This window comes from Penicillium lagena (assembly GCF_028827675.1).
Source record: "Penicillium lagena strain IBT 129212 chromosome Unknown utg000001l_segment0_segment0, whole genome shotgun sequence".
Lineage (NCBI taxonomy): Eukaryota > Fungi > Ascomycota > Eurotiomycetes > Eurotiales > Aspergillaceae > Penicillium > Penicillium lagena.
Window position 1 is genome coordinate 198,218 of NW_026623222.1, and position 24,737 is coordinate 222,954.

The window sequence follows — 24,737 nt, forward strand, 5'->3', positions numbered from 1 at the left end:
GTATATAAAGATGGACGACGGCATTCTGGGCGACTACGGCGTGGAAAGGCCGGCTCCGGCTCCGGCTGAGATGCGATGATGTCTTTTTCTAACGCAGCGTTTGAGGATCTTCGGATGAAATGGTGGGAATTAGGTGGCAGGGGGTGGTGTGGGTACGATCATCCATGGCCAACGCAGGATCCGGTAGTTCAGGGCCTAGCCCGGCGGGCGAAATAGTGAGGACCTGGTATTCCTGGCTCCAATCGTGTAAAATCTGGAATTGCTGGGAGACAGAGCCGGTTATATCACCCCCATTCGAGCAGATTTTTGAGGGTCGTGGCAAGCTCATCAGTCTGTTAACTAGGCTGGGACTACATGTGTGCTGACAACACGTCGAGGGACGGTAAAAAGGAAAGGAACAAGGAACAAAAGGCAAGAGCTGATATGGACCATAGAAGGGAATCCAAACCTTGTCGCGGTTGTGGCTTGGGGTGTATTATTATGTGCAATAGTTTCATCAAATAATGGACAGCGTGGGATGGTACAGAGCGAGGCAGGGGATATCTGGGTAAATATACAGCAGAGCATTATGAGCCACCATTATTGTAGCGGCATCATTGAGAGCCCGACAAAGGTATACGCATGAGGCCGAGAAGGGCTTGTTACAGCGCGGTATTGCCGGGCATCGGAGTCTTTTCATCACTGGGCGTAACAGTCTCGGTTACAGACGAGACAGATGGTTCACTCCACTCATGCGGCTTTGCACGCCAGCGAAGATACCATGGTCCATCGAAGAGGTCCCCCATGCACTCGATGGGAACACCCTTGGTCTCGGGCATCCAGACGCCGAGAATGATCAGGCCCAGGACGCAAATAATGGCCCAGAAGAGATAAGCGCCCCAGACGTCGAGGGAGACGAACATGTTCCCGGTCACACGGACAACGGCGAACTGAAAAAACCAATGTAGGGCCATGCTGACGGCGTAGCTCACGTTGCGGATGCGGGTTGGGAAGATCTCCGTGCCGTACAGGTAGGGAATCGTGCAGAGGCCAATTGACCATCCCACCGCATAGACAAAGACGGAGGCGATGGCGGCATCGGAGGCGGAGGCATTGCTCGCTGAGCCAGGTCGCAAGCCCATGTATGCGCCCATGTAAATGTGGGCTGCGAGCTGCAGGGCCAGCCCTGCGAGCGCGCACCGCCGGCGGCCCAGGAAGTCGATCAGACCCCAGGTGAACGCCATGGTGAAGATGAGTTTGACGATTCCATACGCGCCGGACGAGATCAGGGACTCGGCATTGCCCGTGATGCCGGCGTATCTATACATACCAAGAATGTTAGCTTCGTGAACGATCATAGGCATGCGAATCTCTGACTTGAAGATATTGGTCACGTAGTAAGTGATCCCGTTTCCGCCTGTCCATTGTGCAATCGTCTGCATTGTCATGAGCAGCCAGAACCGCTGGCGGTAGTTGGGATTCATTTGTGTTTCCTTGAACGCGGACCAGTGCGTGACAGAGGCCAGGTCGGTCACTCGTTCTTGCATCTGCGCGTCAATCATCTCAAACTCCTTCTCCAAGTCCGGGTCGTCAACGGCCAAGCCGCGCAAGCGCGCCAGGACCTCCCGCCCTTCCTTGTGGCGCTGCTTCGAGACAAGGTACCGGGGGGTCTCGGGACAGAGGAAGGACAAGCCGAACACGATCCCGACCGGGATGAGCGGGATCGCCTGAACTAAACGGTACTGGGCGCGTGTGGCGGCCATGTGGACACTGGCGCCGTAATTGATGAAGAACCCTGCAAGAGAAGGAGAAGGTATTGGTCAGAAAGAGAGCCGATCATCGACCGGAACGGGTGGCAGCACGAACCCATGGCCAGCACGGCCAGTAGAATCACCATGTACACGCTAACGACCAGACCCCTGGTCCTTGCAGGTGCGATCTCGGATAGGTACATTGGCGCTGCGACCGTCAGTACGCCGGCTCCCAAACCACTCCAGATCCGGGCAAAGAGCAGCAAGCCATAGATGCCCGACGAAAACACCTGAATGAACATCCCCGATGCCCACTGCAGGCATGCCAGTCGCCACGTCACGAGTCGCCCAAGACGGTCGTTCAGCTCCAGCGCGAACAGGGCCCCGAAGGCCGCGCCCAGCACATTGAAGGAGATGATATTGGCGGAGCGGTTGGCCAGTCCGGTCGGGTCGTCTGTCCAGTGGGATTTGATCAGGTTGAAATCGGCAGCGAAGGACGGAAGATCAACGCTGGCGCTGTAGCCACCCTCATCGTAACCTGGGCCGCGCGGAATCTGTCAGGTAATTATAGAAAGGGATGTATGGATCCGGTTGTGTACCTTTGGGAATGCTGCCACATGCGATGACGAACACCACTAGGGCATAGTAGGGGTTCGTTGCCCAGCGTGAGGCGGGCCATGTCATGGTGGCACGAGGACGCAGGCAAAATGTGGAGAGCAACCCCGGCAGGGCCCAGAACGAACCAACAAGGAATCCGGGGAAGCTGGACGGACAAGTCGGCCGGTGGAGATGATAGGCATGCAAGAATCACGTCATGGCGTGTGGTGTGGATTGTGGTGAGGCAGGAGAGAGAGGGAGAGGGAAGAGCGCTCGGCATCCCGTCGGAGGAAAAGACTGGTTCGGGCAACTTCCGAACCAAGCCGAACCTGCTGAACAAGACCTGGCACAACCACCACGAGTCAGATCATGGATGTCAGCATGAACTGCTCTGCCAGCTGGAGCCACACGAATATGAGGCGGCACGCGCTGGGGATTATTATTATTATGGCCATTGTTGTTGATGTTAACCGCGTTACACGGTGCCACTCGACACCCACTTTGGGTCTCCACGGCCGAGGTGGTGCCTTCGCGATGGGCGGCCTGCCGGACGACTTCCGTTCTGCAGCCCGCCCTGGCCTGAAGAGTCCCAGGTGGGTCGATGCAGAGGCCGATCTGAACGGTCGTGAGCCAGCACCGAGCGTGCTAGGCGGCAGATTTTTCTTAAAATGGGGTTTGCCCTGTCCTGGGTTTTCACCAAATCCAAGTAGTTGTGACGGATATCAGCCGATGAGCGTGGCATGTTATCAGTGAGGACAATTTTAAGGGTCTCCAACCGTCACGATGTGTGGTCTCCGGTCAGTTGATACTCAGGCGCGCCGCTTGTAGACTATATACAAGCCAAACCTATCCCATATCTGTGCGCCACATCCTTAGGGTTCGCCATGCTCACATCGGCCCAGACGAAGCCTGTCTTATTGAACGGCCATCCTTGTATATTGCTCGCCGCATCTTCACTCAACCACCACGATCAACGGCGGCCCACTCATGCTTCAGCTGCATCTCTAAAACAACGGATCCCACCGAACTCATGGGATAGCCACATGCATGTCGTCGAGCCACAGCGGTTTCCAGTCTCGCCAGCCGCTGTGTATCAGCCCTCGGCGCACACGCTGGTGGACGCCCTGGCATTTGAGTCCGCTCTGGGGATCCAGAATGTGGTCCTGGTGCAACCGTCAATTTACGGGTTCGACAATTCCTGTCTCCTGGATGCACTCATGAAAATCGGCCCTGAGCGCGGCCGTGGCATCGTGGTGGTTGACCCAACTACTGTCCCGGCAGAGACACTGGACGAGTGGCACGTCCTAGGCGTGCGCGGACTGCGAGTCAATCTCCAGTCCATCGGAAGAGTGATGGACAAGATGGAGCTGGAGAGGACGTTAATCCAGCATGCTGATATTGCTCGGCCACGGAACTGGATTGTCGAGGTGTACCTCCCACTGTACATGGTTCCGCTTCTAGAACCGATTGTGCCTCACCTCGGTATTCGCATCTGCATCGATCACTTTGGTAGCCCAGAGCTGTCTTCGGTAGTGCAGTACCAAAATAGCACACCCTTTGACCCATACGCCCTACATGGTTTCCTGTCTTTGATGTCTCTGCTCCGTGGAGGCCACACATATATCAAAGTGTCTGCGCCGTACCGGCTCAGCAAAGACCAACACCTACGCGATCTGCTGGCAATGGCACGAGAATTCTTGCATGTGACCCCTAGCCGTGTCATCTATGCAACAGATTGGCCACATACACGCTTTACTGGGGTTGACATCGGACCCTTCACGGAGCGCTGCCTGCAGTTATGCGCCGGCAGGCCAGGGTTGGCAGAGAGGCTTTTTCGCAGGAACACAGAAGAGATGCTTGGTATGGTCGCTGTATGACTAGGGTTTGGTGGTCGACGATTTTGCATTATACATTTGTCTCGGCGTTTGAGCGTTGTTACAGTAAGCTTTCAGCAAGCCGCAACGAGTATCTCGACGGAAACACAGCTTACTGCAAGTTCAACCAATCTGCCTCGATTCTGGATCACACATAACCAACACTAGCGATTATTGACAGATGTCAAGCTTGGTCCCGGCGGAGCAGATGTACATACGAGCTGGCCTAAAGGAAGGAGGAGAGGAATACTGCTACTTGCATCTTTTAAAGATGGTCTCAGTTCAACATCACTCACACTACCCTTCCTCGTATTGTAAATTAAGGTGGTTATGTGGGTAATTGTGTGTATCTTTGATTATCATTTATCTTTATTTTACACTAGCGCGTCAAGCAATGCTAGCGCTGATTTAATCCTTTGTCCTCCCGCTGTTGTAAAGCTGTTGGGAAATCTGTCAACTTTGGACGCCTAAATCCGCCTAAATCCGCCTAAATCTGGCAGCAGGAGCCGAAGGTCGTTTTGATGATGATTCGCCCGACTTCTACAGTGAAATAGGAGGAGTGAATTGTACTCGAAATATTCACAACTTTGTCCATTTGATCGCGTACACTCAAGGCCTTTCGCTGGGAGAGTTGCAGGTGCATGCCCACTATTCCCCACTCCGGCCAAATGGTTTGGGGTTTGGCGTGTTACAACACATAGCTGACTCTTTCTCGGGTTCGTTATCGGATTGATCACATGTTGATTTTGTCGGAGTTTGAATTTCGTGTATTCACTAGTCAGTTTACTACATATAGTCATGTGACAATGATTGAGTATGATGGTATTCAGGTCTAGCTATCATGTCCATATTTGTAGTAGAGAAGCGGAAGAACACTACATAGTGAGATCTGGCTACATCGGGGCACAGTTCCCTGATGGGGAAATTCCCAGATGAGTAAGCATCAGGATGCGGCAGCTGGATAAATTACCTGGGGGCCATTATTCTGACATATTTATTTGCTTTCTTATCATGAGCTGACCTTCTCCTCGAGCCATTACATTATTGTTCTTGTGGCTGTGGCCTACAGCACCCTCAATCAAAATGGAGCTAACCATTAAAAACGTCTCAAGCCTTCTGGCTCTGATGTGGATTCTACATACCTTGATTACCTTCCTGATATCCTACATCAGGGGCCGTCGCACCGGGTTCCCCGTCTACATTGTTCCCATTCGAACCAAGAGCGTGCTGTGGATGCTTCTAAATGTTCCTCTGGGACCGTACTTCGAGAAATACCTGCCGGGATGGATTTACGAGCGGATAGACATTGTGTCACACGGTTGGGAGTTTCGCAGAAAAGCGGAGATGCATCAGCGACTAGGACCGGCGTTTGTCGTAGTCACACTGGACCAGTGTATCTTGTGGTATGTCCCCACGTTAGCAGAGAGATATTGGGTGTTTGATCCTAACTTAGGGACAGGGTTGGCGATCCTGCGCTTGGCAATATTGTGCTGCAGCGAAGGAAGGACTTTATACAGTCGCCGGTCATCCAGCAGATAATGGGGTTTTTAGGAAATAATGTGCTCCAAGTAAGTTGCTTTTTTGTCACAGGGGTTCATTTATTGACTATCTCAGGCAAATGGCGACGACTGGTATGTGACTTTCAGTTTGTTCTAGATATACTCTTATGCTCATGTGTGACAGGCAACGACAACGCCGGATCGTGGCACCTAACCTAAATGAGAGGATCAGCGAAGCAGTATGGAATGAAAGTTGTGAGCAATCACAAGAGATGCTCGACTATCTGGCCAAACGGCCTGGTTCTCAAACATTGAGCGGTCTGCGCTGCCTGGCTATAAATGTACTAGGCCGAGCAGGATATGGCCAAGCACAACCCTGGCTCCCTGAGCTTCCCGTTCACTCCAAGGAAGAATTGAATGGCCGAGCAGGGTATTTTACTGCAATGGCACTGATCACGGAAATGCTTCCGGACGCCGCTTTCTTGCCACACAAGTTGCTGCAGATGTCATTCATGCCGCTGGCTCGTCAAGCTTTGGGTCGCCATTTGGAGAAAATCAGCCAATACACCAAAGATATGTTGAATGACGAACGAAAAGCTGCCAGGCACGAATCCGGCCCTCGAAACAATTTCCTTGGCTCTTTGGTGCAGTTTTCGGACCAAGACACCGGTGCCAAATCGTCTTTGACTCTGAGTGAAGAAGAGATCAGTGGCAACCTCTTTATATTCAGTGTCGCCGGGTTCGACACCACGGCTAATACTATGGGCTATGCGGTGTGTCTATTGGCAGCATATCCGGAATGGCAGGACTGGTTGCGTGAGGAGCTTGCCGCGCTACCAGAAATCTCACAGTGGAAGTACGAGGGAACATTTCCCAAGTGCCGGCGCACTCTAGCTGTCATGGTATGTTGTAGCCCTTTTCAAATGATTGAATACAATGTTTACCAGCCCTTATAGTTCGAAACACTACGTCACTTCGCGCCCGTGCAGCATTCAACCCGAGCAGTCAGTGAAACACAGACACTAATTGATTCTGACGGCGCACAACACGTCCTCACACCCCCAATGGACGTTTACGTCTCACAGCAAAGCATCCATTCTAATCCCAGTATCTGGGGCGCAGATGTGGAAGAATTCAAGCCAACCCGATGGCTGGATGACTCTGGGAATATCATCACACCCCCGAAAGGTACATTCCTACCATGGTCTGGCGGACCGCGAGCTTGCCCTGGCATGAAGATGTCCCAGGTGGAGTTTGTGGCAACCATGGCGGTGCTCTTCCGATCGGGTCGTTGCGAACCCGTCGCAGAAGGTGGTATGAGTCTGGAACAGTCTCGTAAAACACTACTTCGAGTGTTGTATCATGAGTCAATTTCCAAGATAACGATACAGGTGAAGAATCCCACGAAGGTGAGGTTAGCATGGTACCAGGAGATTTAAAGATAGACCGAGCAGCCGTCAGTATAATTGAGATAGAGCCAGCTCATATTTTCAACACATGCAAGTACTGGTTGAAACCAGTCATTCTACAATATGGAGCGCATTTGTACCCGACACGATCTATCATTATTAGCCCCACCGGATACGTCTTGGGTGGGTGCGGCTGTCATTAATATTATTATTATAACCACGTTTCCTTGGTCTGTGGATTCGGAAGGTGACCGCCCGCCAAACCTCTCGGACACTCTCCGGCCGATCTCTACTCTTCTTGCCCTAACTGGCACTGGCATATGATATAATTATATTCGGTGATGTCTGCCGACCGCACATTATGAACGTACGAGAACGCTGGCTTTCAAGCCATTTTCCATTTTTTAAAGTTTCAATAAGTCGAGTCACCAACCACAGCATCCGAGGACGACCCCCTTCGCTTCCATCATCTGATACCCCATGTATTTATTTATTCACACATCCTCCGCATTCTGGAAGACAACGTGCGAAGTGCAAATATACTCCGGGCCCTATCCAAATGCCAACCCTGGTTAGCATGTGTATACGGTATATACTGATGGAATGGTCCACTCACAATTGTGTAGCAGCATGCAGGCCGAGACTGATCCTCACACAGCTGAGGCGTCTTCAGTTCCTCACCTAGGCCGATTTCCCACTATTAGCATACGACACAAGATACAAAGTAGATCGCGTAGTTGGGAACACACAGTCAGTAGCCTGGTTGGCCTGAGCATTGTGCCTCGCTGGCTGGAAGCCCCGGCAGCAGTAGGGATTCTGGAGCATCCCCGTGTGGTCTGCGGCGAATGAGCAGTGCATGTTGATCTTCTTCGACTCCACGCCTAGGGCGAGGGTTGAGACGAGGGCCACGAGGATGGTTGACACGCGCATGTTGGTTGGGAGTATAATGATCGGAAAGGTAGTACGATTCGGTCGGCACGAAAAGAGGATCTTGATGGAATTTCTGGAAGAGAATAAGAGTATTTACGTCCAGCAGTCTATTGCACGCTCGTGGGACAGGGCCGATTATGTTCGTTCCTGCATACGCCATCCTTCGTCCCCTTGCATGTTTTGCATTCTTGCGCGAATATCGAGGGTATCGGGTAGACTCCTACGGGGATGAACCTGCTCCTGTCGCCATCCCATCACATGCTTGCTGTCCTGGCTGCCATCAAGGGATACTACATAGTACAATCCGAACTTTTGAGACAGAGGGCATAGCCCGTCACCTGATACACCTGATCTGATCAGGCATCCATTTGTTGAGGCCCCACCGCTGACATAAGCGATCCCCCTCAACAGGGCGGACAAAGCCCCCTCGGCCCGCTCATCCTCTCTCATCCTCTCTCTCTTCCCCAAAACAAAGTCATGAAGCACACCTCTTATAATCCCGCCGAAATGGACCGCAATGCTTACATCCCTCTTTGCTTTTGCCTCATCTCTTTCGCCGTCATCGCCTACACCCACTAGTCACCTAGTTGCCCGTCTTATGTACGCCAACGACAGTACAGTTGGGCCAAGATGCGAGATAGCCCGGTCACAGCTTCTCCGGCGAACTTCCCAAGATAACCTTTCATATATCTGTGAACCTAACTCCCAAACACATGGTCCTCCCTTCCCGCGAACTGCTTTCCCTCCAGATAGGATGGCTGCCCTTGCCCATCTCTCGGTGAACTTCTAGAGAGACTCATTTCCCTGGCCTTCTATATGTCTGGGAACCGAAACCGACCATAAAGCAGAAGGCACTACGCGAGAATCCCAACGTCAGGGTAGCGAAACTCCGGGTATCGCCTGCAGGCCAACACAAGCATGGTCTGCCAGGGCAGTGTGACGCTGCTCAAAATCACAAGATACGCATCACAGGTCTGTTGTATCGATTTCGTGAGCGGGCGATACAGTGGAGGAATGACTTACATGGCGAATCTTGTAGAGAAGGCGATTTTCGGCAATGCAGACCTAGTGGGTCGTGATCACAGTCCGGCGAACTTCGTGATGCAAGGCCTCAGTGAATCGGGAGGACTAGTGGGGGAAATGCCAGAGACCCATTTGCAGGATTTTGGCTTGTGGGCCCCATGGACCGAGGCGAAGACGGTCATCTTTCCTTTCTCCTTTCCTTTGTTTGACTGATCTGTCGTTATCGTCTTCAGTCTGTCACGACTCAGCTGACCCGGGTTGTGACCATGATTGGCTGGACCGCCTGTTGATACTCTGAAACACACAATGATATAGGCTACATGCAGCTAGCATCTCTTCCCAATGGTATTACTGTAGTGTTCCTGGTGGGTGGAAGCGACTACGCTGTCGTGTGGCCGCCGCTTCTCTTCTGAGGGCCGTTGCGGCACGGCGGACTAGAAAAAGAAGAACAAAGTAGAGGACGGTGTTCTGAGGAATATGATTCGTAATTGTGCTAAACGCATTTATCCACGGCTGCAGACTGCGAATTACTCGACCGACCATACAACTAATATGCGTTCAGTGACCGGTTTATTGTTCGGGCGGAACAACCCTTCAGCCGGGGGATCCAACAATCCACCGGTCTTTCCCAAATAATACACCGTCAGCGTCCCTCGTTCTCCGAGGTTCACCTTCCCCTGTCTCAGGAGATGAGCAGTGCAGTGTGCGCCGCATTGCGGATTCCGTGTTCGAGGCTCCAAGCCTCGAGCACGCTGCCCTTTGCGACTCTGAGCCAAGCCAGTCGCGATCTCCGCATTGCTCCGCCGTGGCGCCTATCCTCAAACATATCTGGACGTCCCTTTGGCTCACTTTACCATTTCTTCCACACAGAATATCGACCGAAACTACCCTCAATTCGTCCACCATGTCGTGTGCGGACCACCGTCTTCAGCAGAACGCAGACGACCTCGATCTCTCTTGACCCCAAACCGAAGAAACTGCGTGACGACAACAGCTGGGAGGAACCGTTCACCAATACCGAGATCAAGAAGATATACGGCCATACAAGGAAGATCTCGCCGAAATTGGGCAACCGGGTTCTGGCGCTCCTGCACTCTCGTCGCTTGTCTGGTACGCTCGACATCAACCTACCTGCCGAAGTTACCCGCACGGTCCCCCAATCCCAAATCGATAAGGCTTTAGAATGGCTTCGTGCAAACTATCCCGTGGATGAGGATGCATGTATCATGCAGCGGATTGAGAGAGAAGAGCGTGAGGATGAAGAAAAATTCAATTTCCACCCGCAAAGCGGTAGCTATGGAGCTCAGCTTGGTGAACAGAATGATGCCTACGGGAGGAGCGTCTTTCAGACCATGCGTGAGAAGAATGAGAAGCAGTACCTTGAGGAAGAAGAGCGCAAGCGCAAGGCGTGGCTGGAAGGCGAAGGCCAGGAGTACGAGCAGATGCGACGCCAAGTGGAGGGGAACACGAAATTGCAGAAGTTTGAAGAGTCGGCTGTTGTAGAGGGTAAGAGGCCATTCCCCTTTTGGTTGATCACGACTGACGCTCGCAGCTCGCGCGCGTGCGGATCCCAAGGTGAATCCATATCTGGCCTGGCGCCAGCGGCTTCACATCGAGTCTGTACCCAACCAGGCCGGGGCGATCGATTTGACCACGGTAAGGATCAGTTGAAATGCTGTACTCTATATGCGGTTGCTCATTCTTTACAACCACAGTCTCAACGCCTTCTTATGCCTCTGCTCTTTTGTTTTCTCACCCTCGGGCTCTGCTACGTGTTCGCTCAAAACTACGAGCCTCCCCAGCGACAGGATCGTCTCTGGCCGGATGTGCCTCCAGCGCTGGCGACTGTTGGCACCATCGTTGCAGCCAATATCGCTGTTACCATTATGTGGAGACACATCCCGCCTTCATGGAAATTGCTCAATCGATTCTTTGTCATTGTTCCCTTCTACCCTCATTCAGTCAGCTTGATTGGAAGCATGTTTAGCCATCAGACCTTCAAGCATCTCTTCACGAATATGCTTGTTTTGACGTTTATGGGGACCCGAGGTAGGCCACCAACATCTCCTTTTTGGAGATACCAACCAACGCTAAATTCCTTTTCAAAGTTCACGATGAACTCGGCCGCGGAAACTTTCTGGCCATCTATCTAGCCTCCGGCGTGGTGGGCTCGATGATGTCGCTAACGAATTTTGTCTTGTTGGGCCAGCTGGGCATGTCCTCCCTCGGAGCGAGTGCGGGCACTAGCGGTATTGTTGCTGCATGGTGCATGGTCCATTCCAAGTTCGTTCTTGCACAAATTCGTCTCTATTTCTTCGTAACTGACCCCATGAACAGCGACAAAGTTACCATGTGGATTCTACCCCGCGAGTGGAGAGATGTCATCTGGACCCACGGCTGGATGTTTCTTTCTGGCTTAATTGCAATTGAGGTTCTCAGCATGGCAGCCCCTGTCCGTCTCTTGTCGATCTTTCCTCTGTCGCGACTATTGAAGATGGACCACGTCGCTCACTTAGGTGGTTACCTCACCGGTGCGGGGTGCGGCTATGCCTTGTCTAAGACCTATCCTCCCCGGAAGTTCGTTTCCAGAGCTTTGCCGGCAACACGGTCAGCAGAGAATCGAAATTCGACTTGAATATGGTGGATTTTCCTTGCTGGAGCGAATTTCGAATCTACGTTTGATTCGATTGAATAGTAGTGTCCCCGCTTCTGACGGGACGTTTTTGTCTCAAGGCCACTACAATGAAAATGTACCATAGGGCTATTCTCAGTTACAACGACATCGTCCACTGAATGAGTGAAACCCATCTCCAGTACGAAGTTCTTTGAGGCGCATTGTGTGAAGAAAGAAACGAACATAGGTGAGTAGATGGTCAGTTGGTGGTGGACACAGACATTTCATGTCTTCTTCAAAATTCTCGATCATGACAAAACGTTTTCTTGTTCTCAAGTCTATGGTCTCACAGGCTCTCCTGTTTGCCCCTTGCCGAGACCTTTATTGATTCGTGGATGCGAGCGGTTCTTTGCTGGCCCTAAAGGACAAAGGCCGAAGAAAATCAAGCCTTACAAGGCACTGAGATCCGGAGAATCAACCCTGCCACGATCATTGTCCAGTCCAATAAAAAAGATCTCGGTCTTCCCAAAATGAATCAAAAGCTGTCTCGAGATTAAATAATAAAGAGTTCGGGTATATCAGACAACCACAACGGAACAAACTCCTTGACGTTCTGAAACGATCGACAAGGACCCTGCCTGTACAAAGGGGAACTCTTCTTTTGCTGGAGACACGCTTCCAATCTCTCTTCAATGAAGACTATCGGTATACTCCATAAATCTTGTCCCAGAAATGAATATTTAGAGTCGCCCAATTCCCGTCCTTCTGGAATATTATCTGCATCACGGTCAGCCAGAACAACATCAATCTACAGCAATTCCAGCTTTTAGGTCTCTTTCCAGCGCAAGCCTACCGTTGAACCAGTACGAAACCACGATCTATCAAGCGACGTCGACCAAACAGCCTCGCTACCCCCTTGAAGCCAGCAGTCAACTCCAGCAGATCGTTTTCTCTAAGGCAACAGGCATTTCGCCATTTCAGCAAACTCCAAGGTAAACAGCCAAAATGTTTGGACGATTCTACGCCGGAACTCACTCTCAGCAGCGCCACCACCGCCGCGGCCACGATGCTCAACAGTTCCAAGATGCCGACATCCACTGGGTGAACGTCTCCTTCAGCGCCGGCGATGTCATGATGCCTGACTGGGACCTCTTCGAGGTCGCCAAACTGGCCATCCGTGGCGGCCGCGCCAGCATCAGTAGCCGGCCGACCATGCATGGATGCAGTCTTATGTATTCTATCAAGGTCGAGGGTACCTTTACCCACCGTGACGACATCCTTACTGCGGCCGACGCTCTTATTTGCGGATATCAGAGAGAGATCGACCAGGGTCGGGGCCCAGGTTTGTTCCCTCGCAGCTGTGTGTTTAGTGGCATTCCGCCTTATTAACCAGTCTCAGCTCCAGGATGTTTCGAGGGAGCGCCGGATGAGGCCGAGGACATTGTGCAGTGAATTTCTGTTCTTCTTGGAGTTTATTTTGCTTCGAGTTTTATTTTTTGCTCCGCTATATAGACTGCTAGTGGATTTGCAATAGATTGTGCTATTGTTGTTTTCTTTTTGATCATAGATTGTATCATTCATGGAGTTATTTCATTATTGTTCATTTCTCAAACCATCATCATTGGCCAGACCCAACCATGGGTTTCTGTGACTAACTGAGTTTCGCCTCCACCGTGGGCTTCTTCGCCTTTTCTTAGTTCTTATTAATGATGAATTATTAACTACCCCGGATGCCGCCCACCAAATTCTTCCCCCACCGAACATGGAGGATTCGATGGCCCCGATCTTCACAGACACGGGGGTAATTGCAGAGCCCTTCAACGGCGCAACTCTGCCCGTGGAAGAAGAAGCGTTCCTCTCCCCAGGAACCTTCTCCAGCGCGGATGAGTACGCCGCCAACCCCCGATTCCTTGAATTACAGGAAGAATTGCGAGGCGTGCTCTTTTCAGCTGTTGCTAGCCTCGAGCCCAACAGCTACGCGTCGCCTGCCCCCTCGTCGCCGACCGAGGGACTGGGCTCGAGGGCATCGCGACAAAGCCTCGACTTTACACGCGTGTCCATCCCCAAGATTCGATTAATCTATTATCTCAAAAATTGGATTACCGAATGTGCACCATACCTCGACAAGTTTGACGAGGAACGTCACTTTGGTGTGCACATTCCCATTCTCGCACAGCGATCACCGGCGCTGTTCTACGCCATCCTTGCTTTCTCCGCTCGCCAAACCGAGCGAAAGGCGTGTCTCGGCACAGCATATGATAGCCTCGAACTATATCAGGAATCTATTCGGCTACTTGCACCATGCCTGCAAGCCAAGGACCCCAATGTACTCGTGACAGTGTGCATTCTCGCAGTCATGGAGCTGATGTCGGTCAGTCCACGGGACTGGCGTCGCCATGTGGAGGGCTGTGCGGCACTCTTTGACTCATTCAATGTCAACGGGCTCTCGGGTGGCCATCTTCAAGCGGTGTTTTGGTGTTACGCACGCATGGAGCTGTGTGGAGCGATCATCTCTAACGGCGCGGAGAGCACGGTGCTCCCGCTGGAGAAGTGGGTGCCTGCAATGCCTCAAGCGTCAGGATCCAAGGAAAAAGAAAGTATCATCCGGGATCTGTTTTGTCATAAAGGCCGCTCGTCACCAGATATGCAGGCCAATTGGGCTGTATATCTCTGTGCGAAGACATGCGATCTCGCCTGTCGAAGAACAAGACATTTGGAACTGGGCGAAGATTTAGACCAACATGCTGGTCCTTTTATTGACCAATGGAGCCGACTCTGGGACGATCTTCAGTACTGGCTTGAGCAGCGCCCCCCAGCCATGCTGCCCATCAAAACAACGGGGATAGGCGGCGGTCAAATCTTTCCGGAGGTCCTTTTTGCACACTGGGCCGCCATTTCGGGGAACCAGATGTACCATGCCGCATGCATTATGATGCTGGAGATGAGACCAGGCGGGAAGGCTTTGCCCTCATCAAAGCCCCATTACTCGGCAATCTGGCACGCCCGCAGAGTATGTGGGATTTCGTTAACGAATCCCCACAGTGGCAATCTCATAAATGCTATCCAGCCACTCTATATTGCAGGGAAGCTCCTCAGCCATCACAGTGAACATGTCGAGGTCGCCAGGCTTTTTAAAACTGTAGAGAAGACGACTGGATGGGGTGCCTTGTGGCGACTCAAGGATCTTGAGCGAGCTTGGGGGTATGAGCCTGGAGAAATACTATCTGTCATTTGAAACGCAAGGATGAATTGCGCTGCATTTTTCTAGTCAAACATAGAGTTTAATACCAATGACGGGTTACTTTAGCCTGAGCACTAAAGCCTGTTGTCATAGAAATCCAAAATCTCTCTTGTTCGTTATGTGTTGGATTTACTGGCATCCGGGTACCGAGTTCTTTCTTTGCCCAGAAGAAGCACCTACATAAATACTACGCAACCAATTATGCTTTACTTGGTGGGTAGAGCTTCGATAGATAGATTGACTGGTTTAGTCGGAAGCATATTCCGGGGAGATTACATGAAGGGCGTAATTAGTCAGTCATCCATGACCAGTTTAAACTGCGAAGCAGTGAAAAATGTTCTTGTTTTGCAAAAAGAAGATTTATAGGAAATTCTAAGAACTCGATATCAACTGAGGAGGAGAGTTACGGTTTTTTCTGGATGGCGTTTATCTAGGAGTGCTTGTCAACCAAAACCAAGTATGGGACAAGCAAAAGAATTCAAGGAAGTGCAAGAAGGCAATTTCAGTCTTAGTGGCCAACGCCACCGGGGATGACGAGCGTAAAAGTAGATGAGCAAAGGACAGGATCACTCTTCCGTCATCCTCGACTCTTGGAATAGATCTTGATGAGCTGTCTGTCACCCCTTTTGGTGCCTGGAATTATCACCCAGCGTCAAGGAAAGAAAGATATTCAAAACACAACTCCCAGCCTAGCACGGCCCAGAACGGCCCGAGTTTCCTGAGTTCCCAGACAAATACCGCTGCACAGGATCTGGGTCACCGGAGCCGCACTGGGAGACCTTGCGTCCAGCTTGCTTTCGGTCGGCGGCCAAGGTCTGCGCAAATGGGGACCACTCCCGAATTTTCGGGCCCTTCCAATAAAATACATATATCGGAATGATGAAGACGATTGACATAAATGCCAGGAAAGTAGAGGCCCACTCGAGGGGGTGTGAGTGTCCCATATTCTTATACACTATCATCCATACGTAAGCTCAATATCGAGACAATATTGTATGTATCAACTCACTAGGCGTGGAGTACATTGCTGCAATACCGGCAAGAAAATCGCGTGCCAAAGCATTTCCTCCCGTGGCTGAAGCGGAATAAGGTCCGTACGAGGCGATCATATAGTCGATTGTCGCCATGTAGATCGAGTACTAAAGTGGTCTATGATTAGCATGGTCTTTGATAATTTAGCTAGATCCACATACATTAGCAATAGCAATCAGGGTCGAAAATATCATAGGGGCAATCCAATGGACATGAGGAGGCCCAAGGCTGGTCCAGGCAAACCCAAACAGACCTATTGTCAAGAGTGGTGCGACTGCGGTCCAAAATTAGTAACAGATCACAATAAGTCACAAAGAATGAATGGGTGCGGACCATATAATAGCCAATACAGACGAACCTCTGGCTGGAGTGCATCAGGATCCCGTTCGCTGATTCGGCAATGACGGTGGATCCACGGCAAAAACGAGAAGTATGCAATGAAGTAGCCAATAATGATTCTAATATTGTCAGTATCTCTGCCAAAATGGTCCCACATAGTACCCACGGGATGAATGCAAGTCCAACATCAATTGTTGAGAACTTCCATTGCTTGTATACCAAGGTATATGACTGCAAGAAAGTGAAGATCAAGGCGTCACTGAAACCGCTCAGAAGCGACAGCCACAGGACAATGGGCTCTCGTATGAACATAATGAACGGACGTGCCCAAACCATGGACAAAAATCGAAAGGAAAGACGTTTCCCTTTGATTTCATCGCCACTCCAGACCATGTCACCTGCTTTTCGTCTTCGTCGGGCCTCTCGGGTGACCAAAATGCTGCATCTGGTCTCGGGCACCCAGAAATGCACCATCTGCGCAAAGCCTCCGAGAATAAGCTGGAGCCAAAAGTTCCAGTGCCAGTCGAGGAAAGTTGCAACGAAACCACCGACGATAGGAGCAATCACTGAGCCGGCCACTGAAGAAAGTACAACATAGGCCACGGCCCATTGTTGATGCTCTGGCTCCCACATGTCCGCAACCATACCAAGAGTCACTGAGCCACCAGCAGATGAAAGACCACCCAAGGTACGGCAAATGATAATGGTGCCAAAGTTTGGCGCCAGGGCGCAGGGTAGCTGCCAGATGTTGACGAGAAACAAGCTCAGCTGCATGATAGGCCACCGGCCGAATTCTTCGCTGAATGGCGCCCAAAACTCACTACCAAAGGCATACGCCACGAGGAAGGACATCTGTCCTACACGGGCAGCTTGCTCGGAGATATGAAAATGTTTCGCATACAGGGTAATGCCGCTGGCGTAGAAGCTCGCATTCCAGTTCATCGAGGTTTGCACCAAGAAAATGACGGAGATAATCCCCCATTTCTTCCACCACGAGAAATTGTAGCCCAGTTTATCATAGCACTCAAATTCTTTCAGCTCTGTTTTGCCTCCCTGGCCGTCAGCCGCTCCGTCAGCTCCCTCCTTCTCCACGTGGGTTGGTTGAGGGGTGCCTTCCGGGGAGCGGCCTCTTTCATTGGGGCCTTCTTGCTTCTCCAAGTCCACATTTCCATCCGCAGGATGGTCATCAATATGGGGGAAAGGATGTTGCTCGTTGCTCATGGCTGGTGGTGTTCTGGTGTCTGTAATGCTTACCGGTATTGAACATGCAACGAAGAACGTCCATGATCCGTGTTCCCCTCGATGATGTGGAAGGGAAACCCTTTGTTAAATACAAGAGTAACGAGCGAGCCTCAGACTGTCCACACCTTCGTCACTATGAAAGGCGGCTGGACCTGGCGAACCAATTTGCCAATAAGAACTGAATCCAGGGAGCTCGACCAAGCTTCTCGCGTGCCGTGGAGGAGACATCCGGGGACTATGACCCGCCCCATCGTCAGAAAGCTCTCTCCGCGTCCGCCTCCGCAGGTTGGGGACGAGCTATAATGATAGGCCGCAACTACAATCCGAGCATAAAGAGACCTGGTTTGGCCCAAATTTGCTGCTGGACTGGGCCTCGAATGGAAGTAGATTTCGGCAGCCCGGACCTCGTCTCCTGATTTGATTAGAACCAGCTTCGTGCACCACAAGGGTTAAACTATCTAGCTGGCTCGTCCGATGGAATAACGGCTATAATAGAAAGAGCTAAAGAGGAGATCTAGAACTTGCTCTCTCTACTTTGCAATGGAGTGAGCAAAAGGCAGTTGAAGTTTCGGATTATTAGAATACGTCTGTTGAATAGCATCGTATCTTAAATCTCGTTTCACGGAGCTACTCTCGGATATGTATTTGTTTCTTAATTTCATTTTGTCTCGTATGAGAGATTTTTGAAAAAAACCCCCCTTTGGGTTATATGTACTGCCAATCTCAGGGTTTCCTCAGACTTGTCATAATTCGCAGATTGGACCTATTTTGGAAAAGCGCATTGCCTAGCACAAGCTAGAGTATGGCGGAGTATGCTCCTTATTGGCTAGTAGATATTTCCATTACGCCTTTGGACCTAGCGGTATTTCGTACTTCAACTTGTCTCATCCAGGATTACGTAAGTACATCGATTCACAACTCGCGCCTTCTTTTGCTTTCCCAACAGCATCCGCCATGGCAAGCGACGAGAAATCAAAGACCCCGTTCGAGGATTTAGACCGCGATTCCTCTGAGCGAGAGACATCCCTGTCTCCAGCTACAGATACCTCAACTGAGATCGGGGCACCGCCCCAATATGAACCCCCACAGACCAGAGCCGAAGGGAGCTCATCGGCAGCAAGAGCGACACAAATATTATCCCCTACCCCTGACAAACCCATTGCAATTCCGGCCGTTGATGCCGCCAATGAATCGCCGTTTCTCCGCGCCTATGCGCCCATCTTGAGCAAGCATAAGCTCCCCAAGGACTCATTTCTCACTTTCCTGGATCAACTCAACGACGCGGTTGAAACCAGCCCACCGATGCAGGTGCTCGATGCTACAGGCGGCATACTCCAATCCGTTCCGATCTTATTTCCAGTTAGATGGATTGGCTCCGCTGTCAGCGAATTGGCAAATCTGGGCGGGCACGGTATCTCAAAGGGCCGCTCTGATTCCGCCATTCGGCGAGCAAACAAAGACATTTTTGGACCGCGCGGGCTGAAGGTCGAAATTGCTAAGCTCGACGCTGTTGCCCATATCGCTAAGATTCCCATTCTCGATTCCCAGGGCAAAGTAAACCGGCAAGCACCTCTTCTTCAACAACTGGAGAAGCTATCCAACACTTGCACGGATAGGGCGCAAGAGCTTGACCTGCAACAGCAGCGCATCAGACTGCTTGAGCCGTGGATCGCTGAACTCGAGCCGGAGATTTTGCCGTGGACTTCCAAATCTAGATTGACGCGCTTTAATGCGGCACTGAAGAAAAACAACCAACAAGATAGGGAACAGAGGGGTAGGCGGAATGCTGATATGCAGGAAGAGCAGACCGGGTTCCGGAAATGTCTTTGGCTTGTCATTCGGAAAGTGGAGAGTGCAGACGGGACAACGTAACCTGTGTCAACAGATAAGGGGAATTAGAAAGATAACTATACGAGCCATGTATGGGATTCTCTACACTACGGAGGCGGAACTTGATATACTAGCATTCGACATGTGGAACGTGCGACAGCCTTGCGATGATAGCTTTAATAAACGTGGGATATACCCATACCGACTTCTTCAGAAAAGCTCATAAAGTCAACGAAGACCAGTTGAATCTCAAAGGATAGCTTAGGAAAATAAGCGTACATGGTCGTGTAGCACAGGAAATAACAATAATTAACAAGATATTATTGGCTCACGTAGGATATATGACAGAAAAGTACTGCAGACTCTGGCCCTCTACTCCAGGGCTTGGCGACTGTTATGTCCAGTGATCCAATTCCAGGTCCTATCGTTTTCTGCACAGCTATAGAGGAATGGCTTCTTCGTGTCCCTTTCTAAATTGGCCTTCTTGTAGAAGTCGGCTGTCATGTTCTTACTCCCACCACAGATGGGACCGCACCAGACAGGACGATAGCCATATCCGTAAGGTTGAGAATGTATTCCTTCTGAGCATAGGAGTAGCGTTATCCGAGGGTCCGTAATAAATTGTAATTTATGAAAGGGGCCTGCTACCACTATCGTCTAATTTTCTAGGGCTTCAGCATGACTAGTTTTAGTTGGAAATCTTTGAAATATGGAGACCACCGGAAAGGCAATCGTTTTATTGAATGCAATTTGCTTTTAGTTTCCTCCGAAACCCAAATCATTTGTTACAATAAGTCGACTTCCATATCAAGACCTAAGAGATACAAACATTCGGGAACGCTCAAAACCTCATTCATCCTGGTAGCAGGTCGAGTTCATGACTATTATCCACAGCGCCAATATCCCAAACATCGGTACTGCTAAGCAGCCTATGTTCTCGAACCGAAGATTACCTATTCGTCGACGACTTTGCCACTATCGTCCAAACGCTGGCTATCCTCGTTCAATCCCTTCCACTTCGTTATCCCGTCATGTATATCTCTCAACCGATATTCATAGAAGATATGGCACCTAGCAATCCGGATTAGCATATACTAAAACCTCGCGGGACAATACAAAGTATTCACGTTGGCAGAAACGTCGAGATTCGCTCCCGTTGCTCATCCGGTGAATCAGAGAAGTCGATCAACTGTGGGAATAACAGACACATATTGCGTCCTTCATCCATGATCGGAGTCCGACAGACCGAGCATGCCACCTTTGTAGGCGTTTGGTATTTGATATTTTTCTCTTTGGCCGCATAGAATGATAGACCGCTAACTCCATTATCGAATCGCATGTCTTCCTTCGGAAAGATGGCTGCCCACTGGAAGGGCGCGCCATGCATAACTTGGCAATGCCGACAATGACAAAATTTGGCACCTACTGGCCGCTCCCGTCTCAGCGCGTAGGATACCTTGCCACACTGGCAGTGGGCGCGATGTTTGATTTCCCCAAATTCTTCCAGCGGCTGCTGCGAATACGGCGGGCGATGGCTGGGATCCTCGTCTTTGAACGTGTTGGGGAAAATCCTATCGTCATCATAACAGCCCGATTTATTAGCCATAGTGCGGCGGTAATAGCGATTCGGATTAACGAAACGGAACAGAATGCGTGAATCGGACACTCCGGTTCTTATAGCAGCGAGGTAACTCGGGTTCATATCACGATTAAGACCGTGGCAAACTTTTGCCCTCTATAGCAGCATTACTTCTTCCTTATATGACATTTTTCGATCGCTAGCCATGATTTTGAGGACTGCCATTTTCCCGAATTTTTCTACTTTCCGCCAATCATGTCCATTGAAGTAAATCGCCGTCATTGCGAACTTCGCAAGTCTGGAGCTTTGTGATGTCATTAAAGACCATAACGTGTTTGCTCCTTGCAACTTCTAGTGAGTAAAACAGGCTACCCGCAACCAAAGGACGAGGCAGGGTTACGGATCTTTATACTTTGGAGAGATTGCGTCACAATACCGTCTACCCTTCAGAAACAAAGGGGGGCAAATTACTAATGATATGGAGCCGAACATAACCTAAAACAGCAACGATACTATATGATTTTGTTCTTAACCGACGCGCATACCACCTAGATACTGCGATCACTGCTGGGATGATAGATGCGTTGGCAACCTTTTGCCGTACAGTTTGCGCGCATGGCGCCGTACCGGAACATTAGATTCTGTTAGAACTGGAATAGTACTGTCGCTTCAAAGAAGTAGCGCTGCACCGGGCAGTTCCGAGGCGGCGTAAAGGGCTGGATACTGACTATCTGGATGAAGATGTACAAGTAGTGAATTGTCTAAGAGAGGAAGTTGTGAAGCTATTCTAAGTTGTCTATCCATACGGCTCTAACGAGGGAGAATCACGTGATGTGATCCTAACAGTTTATTATCTACTTACCCCCGATTTTATACACAAGAGGCGGACACCATGACTGCTGTCTGAAATATTGACTGCGTGCCGAGTCTGGAGGGGGCATCGATTCTTCAGACCAACCGACATCTCGTTCAATCGAAATCGTAGTGTGGTCGCTTGGAGCCATATGAAAACCCTTCCCAAAGGTATTCGTGAGAACAATTTCGTCCTCAGCTTGGGGCCGGAAGCCCGTGTGGGAAGAATGATAGGAGGGGTAAGAATGGCCCGCAGAAAGCCCCTGCCTGTTACCTTCCGGCCACTTAGGGAACAGCCGGCGTATTACGGGCCGTAGCGTGGGGAGACAGGCACAGATGATCCCGATGCAAGGTTCGACACTCGACCAGATGAAGCCATTGGATTGTTTCCAGGTTAGGTCGCCACTCGTATACGTCGTGGTCAGGAAGTAGAGTCGGACCGCACCGGCCACGCAAGCACTAAATATCATTCGAAAATAAGAAGTGTCAGCAATCTAGAAAAAGCTTCAGACGATGAAAGTAGGGCAAAGAAGAGCACCCTTACAAGCCAGCCAAAAGGAAGATTCCAAGCACAGTCAGCTTTCGGTTCCTAGGCATTTGAAGCCGCAGAACCATTGATATAGGACAGAGCAGGATAAGGAGGTCCGTGAAAACACTCAGCACCGCATTAGATATGAAGAAGGCGTAGGTGTTGATACAACTCCCCTCCGCAGTGGGGTCTATATATTGCTTCCAGAAATAGTCGTAAGGGTGGCACTGAAGCCCCGCAGTGATGACAATACCGATCCACCAGCCAAGCACTAGGAATGATAGCCCATAGAGCACTCGCCGGAACCTGGTGGTTGGGAAGATACGATAGTAGAGAAGGATAATAGACATCTTGACGGCTGGGATAACGCTGCCATAGAAAAACTCATAGAGCCAGAGGAGCTATAGAGGGAGTTGTCATATATTAGACACCCGTTTTTCTGGCTATTGCTTGAATACTCATTCCGGGCCTCGATCACTCACCTTAGTGATAGTGGCAATGCTCACACCGGGCGCCCAGATATGTTTGCCGATACCGTTTTTGACAGCTATCACAGGCGTCAGCTTCAATCTTCTTCTGTCTTTGCTATCGCCAGGTCGTCCAAATCATATCATAAATGATGAGATCAATTGACTAGTTGCCTTACCAATTACACTCATGATTCCATTGCTGTATGCAAAAATCTAATGTAGAGATTAGCTTCAGGGTTGGTTTTTCGCAAAGGGCTTAATCATCACCAGTGCCACTGCCAGGACCCAGTCATCCCACCAAAAGTTCGCTTTAGATATGTGTCTGGAGATAAAACGCAAGATCACGGCAATCGTCGCTAGGGCGAGCAGCGCCATATCAGCGCCTATGACTTGAGGACCGAGGCTCTCAGAGAGATCCATGCCCGCAGGCGGTCCAGAAGTCATGTCGATATAAATGCAAGTTAGGAATTAAAAAGACTCATGGTAGCCGCAGAGAGCCACGAAGAGGATGGGGTGAACTGGTGTGCATGGAGGTGGGCATTTGTATTCGCAGACCAGAAGTCGAATTGCAAGGTTCCTAAGGATCGGTGGGCCTGTCGACCGGGGTCCTAATCCTTTGGCTCGTGCCCATGGATTGGGACCGCCTAGACTCGACACTTCAAGCCAGAATCATTTCCTCACTGGCCCGTGTTTTCGGTTTTGTCACGAAGGTGCTCGTAATTATGATTAATGGCCCCATAAAAGCGTGGGGTCCGATCTTAGGGGGTCCGATTTTAAGGAGCGATTAATACAAAAGCAGCGATTGGCCCACTCGCCCTTGAAAGAAATCATTCGCACCTCTCAGAAAGTAAACACTCGATCACCAGCTAGCAATAATAGCAAGGCCGCGATTATGACCGGTCGGGGTTGAGGGATGAAAAGCTCTTCATCTACATTTGGAGGCAGAAAGCATATTCCTTCGCCTAACTAACCACCGAACTAACCATTTACGGTAGTCCCAAACTCTTTTACTACCTTGATCACCAACAGTCGGTAATTTTCGAAAAGGTGAAATCTGCTAAGAATAGGTGCCGAGCGCACCAATAAATTCCAAAATCGAGGCCACGACATGTCTGCATTCTGAGCCACCTCAATGGCCTCTATGTAGATGCGAAAGAACTGATTTCTGGATGATCGACACATTGATAGAGGTTGTTGGGTGGAGACTCGAAAACCTAGACATTCCTGGGCGTGCTAGTAGAGGGATTCTGTCCTACTTGGATCTAGCTCAAACAGTCTTGACGACTGATAGCTTTGCTCTGGCGCCAAAGGATCGTGGCTCTGTAGCATTTTATTGACCGGATCCACCACGAATCAAACCAGTGATTCCACCATGTGGTCGAGAATCCTAAGATAGAAGATGTCTGACATTCTAACAGCATGCAGGTCACTCACAGAACTAAATGGTCTCAGCTCAGACTTGGCGCAATCTAACATGATTTGATTTGATTTAGCTTAGAGTCTCATGACCCACCACATTCATTGATCCTGATACTTGTTTCCCTTCTTCCACGCACCCCCTCCTTCTCCTTCACCCATCTTCACGTGTGAGAGCCCCCCCCCCCCCCCCCGGCGCGGCCCAGTGAGTGGGATTTACGATTATGTAATGCTCACTGAGTAACGTAATCAACCACCGAGTGACGAATACCACCGAGTGACGAATTTCGCGTCCATCTCCTACAATCATTTCCTTGACGCGTTATTTTTCACCACCACTATACAAAATGCCTCTATCTCAAGAAAATCGCATTCAGATGGCTATTTCTGCATTCAAAAATAAAAAAATCAAATCAAAATTAAAGGCTGCTGAGATATTTAGTGTGCCTGAAGCTACGCTTCGCCGTCGACTCAACGGTAGGAAATCACGCGCAGAAACACGCGCCAACAGTCATAAATTAAACCCTCTTG

At 50.3% G+C, this 24,737-nt stretch overlaps 13 protein-coding genes across 13 annotated transcripts; 8 read left to right on the plus strand and 5 right to left on the minus strand.

The window, feature by feature from the left end:
* Nucleotides 1-641: 641 nt before the first annotated feature.
* N7510_000069 (uncharacterized protein) lies at nt 642-2,414 on the minus strand (the record flags this gene model as incomplete). The annotated part of the gene is made up of 3 exons (XM_056971999.1): nt 642-1,774; nt 1,846-2,268; nt 2,330-2,414. 3 exons carry the CDS (start codon nt 2,412-2,414, stop codon nt 642-644), a joined length of 1,641 nt encoding a protein of 546 aa, XP_056837116.1.
* Nucleotides 2,415-2,708: 294 nt separating this feature from the next.
* N7510_000070 (uncharacterized protein) lies at nt 2,709-3,080 on the plus strand (the record flags this gene model as incomplete). The annotated part of the gene is made up of 1 exon (XM_056972000.1): nt 2,709-3,080. The coding sequence occupies one exon, from the start codon at nt 2,709-2,711 to the stop codon at nt 3,078-3,080; it is 372 nt and encodes a 123-aa protein (XP_056837117.1).
* A 131-nt stretch (nt 3,081-3,211) lies between these two features.
* N7510_000071 (Amidohydrolase 2) lies at nt 3,212-4,204 on the plus strand (the record flags this gene model as incomplete). Its single annotated transcript, XM_056972001.1, has 1 exon — nt 3,212-4,204. The coding sequence occupies one exon, from the start codon at nt 3,212-3,214 to the stop codon at nt 4,202-4,204; it is 993 nt and encodes a 330-aa protein (XP_056837118.1).
* A 1,080-nt stretch (nt 4,205-5,284) lies between these two features.
* N7510_000072 (cytochrome P450) lies at nt 5,285-7,139 on the plus strand (the record flags this gene model as incomplete). Its single annotated transcript, XM_056972002.1, has 5 exons — nt 5,285-5,604; nt 5,661-5,769; nt 5,816-5,832; nt 5,885-6,602; nt 6,657-7,139. 5 exons carry the CDS (start codon nt 5,285-5,287, stop codon nt 7,137-7,139), a joined length of 1,647 nt encoding a protein of 548 aa, XP_056837119.1.
* A 464-nt stretch (nt 7,140-7,603) lies between these two features.
* N7510_000073 (uncharacterized protein) lies at nt 7,604-8,039 on the minus strand (the record flags this gene model as incomplete). The annotated part of the gene is made up of 3 exons (XM_056972003.1): nt 7,604-7,660; nt 7,726-7,790; nt 7,859-8,039. 3 exons carry the CDS (start codon nt 8,037-8,039, stop codon nt 7,604-7,606), a joined length of 303 nt encoding a protein of 100 aa, XP_056837120.1.
* Nucleotides 8,040-8,957: 918 nt separating this feature from the next.
* N7510_000074 (uncharacterized protein) lies at nt 8,958-9,275 on the plus strand (the record flags this gene model as incomplete). The annotated part of the gene is made up of 1 exon (XM_056972004.1): nt 8,958-9,275. One exon carries the CDS (start codon nt 8,958-8,960, stop codon nt 9,273-9,275), a length of 318 nt encoding a protein of 105 aa, XP_056837121.1.
* Nucleotides 9,276-9,751: 476 nt separating this feature from the next.
* N7510_000075 (rhomboid protease PCP1) lies at nt 9,752-11,697 on the plus strand (the record flags this gene model as incomplete). Its single annotated transcript, XM_056972005.1, has 5 exons — nt 9,752-10,568; nt 10,615-10,718; nt 10,778-11,111; nt 11,171-11,345; nt 11,400-11,697. 5 exons carry the CDS (start codon nt 9,752-9,754, stop codon nt 11,695-11,697), a joined length of 1,728 nt encoding a protein of 575 aa, XP_056837122.1.
* Nucleotides 11,698-12,681: 984 nt separating this feature from the next.
* N7510_000076 (uncharacterized protein) lies at nt 12,682-13,065 on the plus strand (the record flags this gene model as incomplete). Its single annotated transcript, XM_056972006.1, has 1 exon — nt 12,682-13,065. The coding sequence occupies one exon, from the start codon at nt 12,682-12,684 to the stop codon at nt 13,063-13,065; it is 384 nt and encodes a 127-aa protein (XP_056837123.1).
* A 373-nt stretch (nt 13,066-13,438) lies between these two features.
* N7510_000077 (putative C6 transcription factor) lies at nt 13,439-14,911 on the plus strand (the record flags this gene model as incomplete). Its single annotated transcript, XM_056972007.1, has 1 exon — nt 13,439-14,911. One exon carries the CDS (start codon nt 13,439-13,441, stop codon nt 14,909-14,911), a length of 1,473 nt encoding a protein of 490 aa, XP_056837124.1.
* A 695-nt stretch (nt 14,912-15,606) lies between these two features.
* On the minus strand, nt 15,607-17,509 carry N7510_000078 (putative MFS multidrug transporter; the record flags this gene model as incomplete). The annotated part of the gene is made up of 5 exons (XM_056972008.1): nt 15,607-15,872; nt 15,927-16,056; nt 16,111-16,223; nt 16,283-16,407; nt 16,455-17,509. The coding sequence occupies 5 exons, from the start codon at nt 17,507-17,509 to the stop codon at nt 15,607-15,609; spliced, it is 1,689 nt and encodes a 562-aa protein (XP_056837125.1).
* Nucleotides 17,510-18,484: 975 nt separating this feature from the next.
* N7510_000079 (uncharacterized protein) lies at nt 18,485-19,402 on the plus strand (the record flags this gene model as incomplete). Its single annotated transcript, XM_056972009.1, has 1 exon — nt 18,485-19,402. The coding sequence occupies one exon, from the start codon at nt 18,485-18,487 to the stop codon at nt 19,400-19,402; it is 918 nt and encodes a 305-aa protein (XP_056837126.1).
* A 911-nt stretch (nt 19,403-20,313) lies between these two features.
* N7510_000080 (GFA family protein) lies at nt 20,314-21,062 on the minus strand (the record flags this gene model as incomplete). Its single annotated transcript, XM_056972010.1, has 2 exons — nt 20,314-20,431; nt 20,488-21,062. The coding sequence occupies 2 exons, from the start codon at nt 21,060-21,062 to the stop codon at nt 20,314-20,316; spliced, it is 693 nt and encodes a 230-aa protein (XP_056837127.1).
* Nucleotides 21,063-22,331: 1,269 nt separating this feature from the next.
* On the minus strand, nt 22,332-23,234 carry N7510_000081 (uncharacterized protein; the record flags this gene model as incomplete). Its single annotated transcript, XM_056972011.1, has 4 exons — nt 22,332-22,721; nt 22,803-22,867; nt 22,967-23,003; nt 23,058-23,234. The coding sequence occupies 4 exons, from the start codon at nt 23,232-23,234 to the stop codon at nt 22,332-22,334; spliced, it is 669 nt and encodes a 222-aa protein (XP_056837128.1).
* Nucleotides 23,235-24,737: the final 1,503 nt, after the last annotated feature.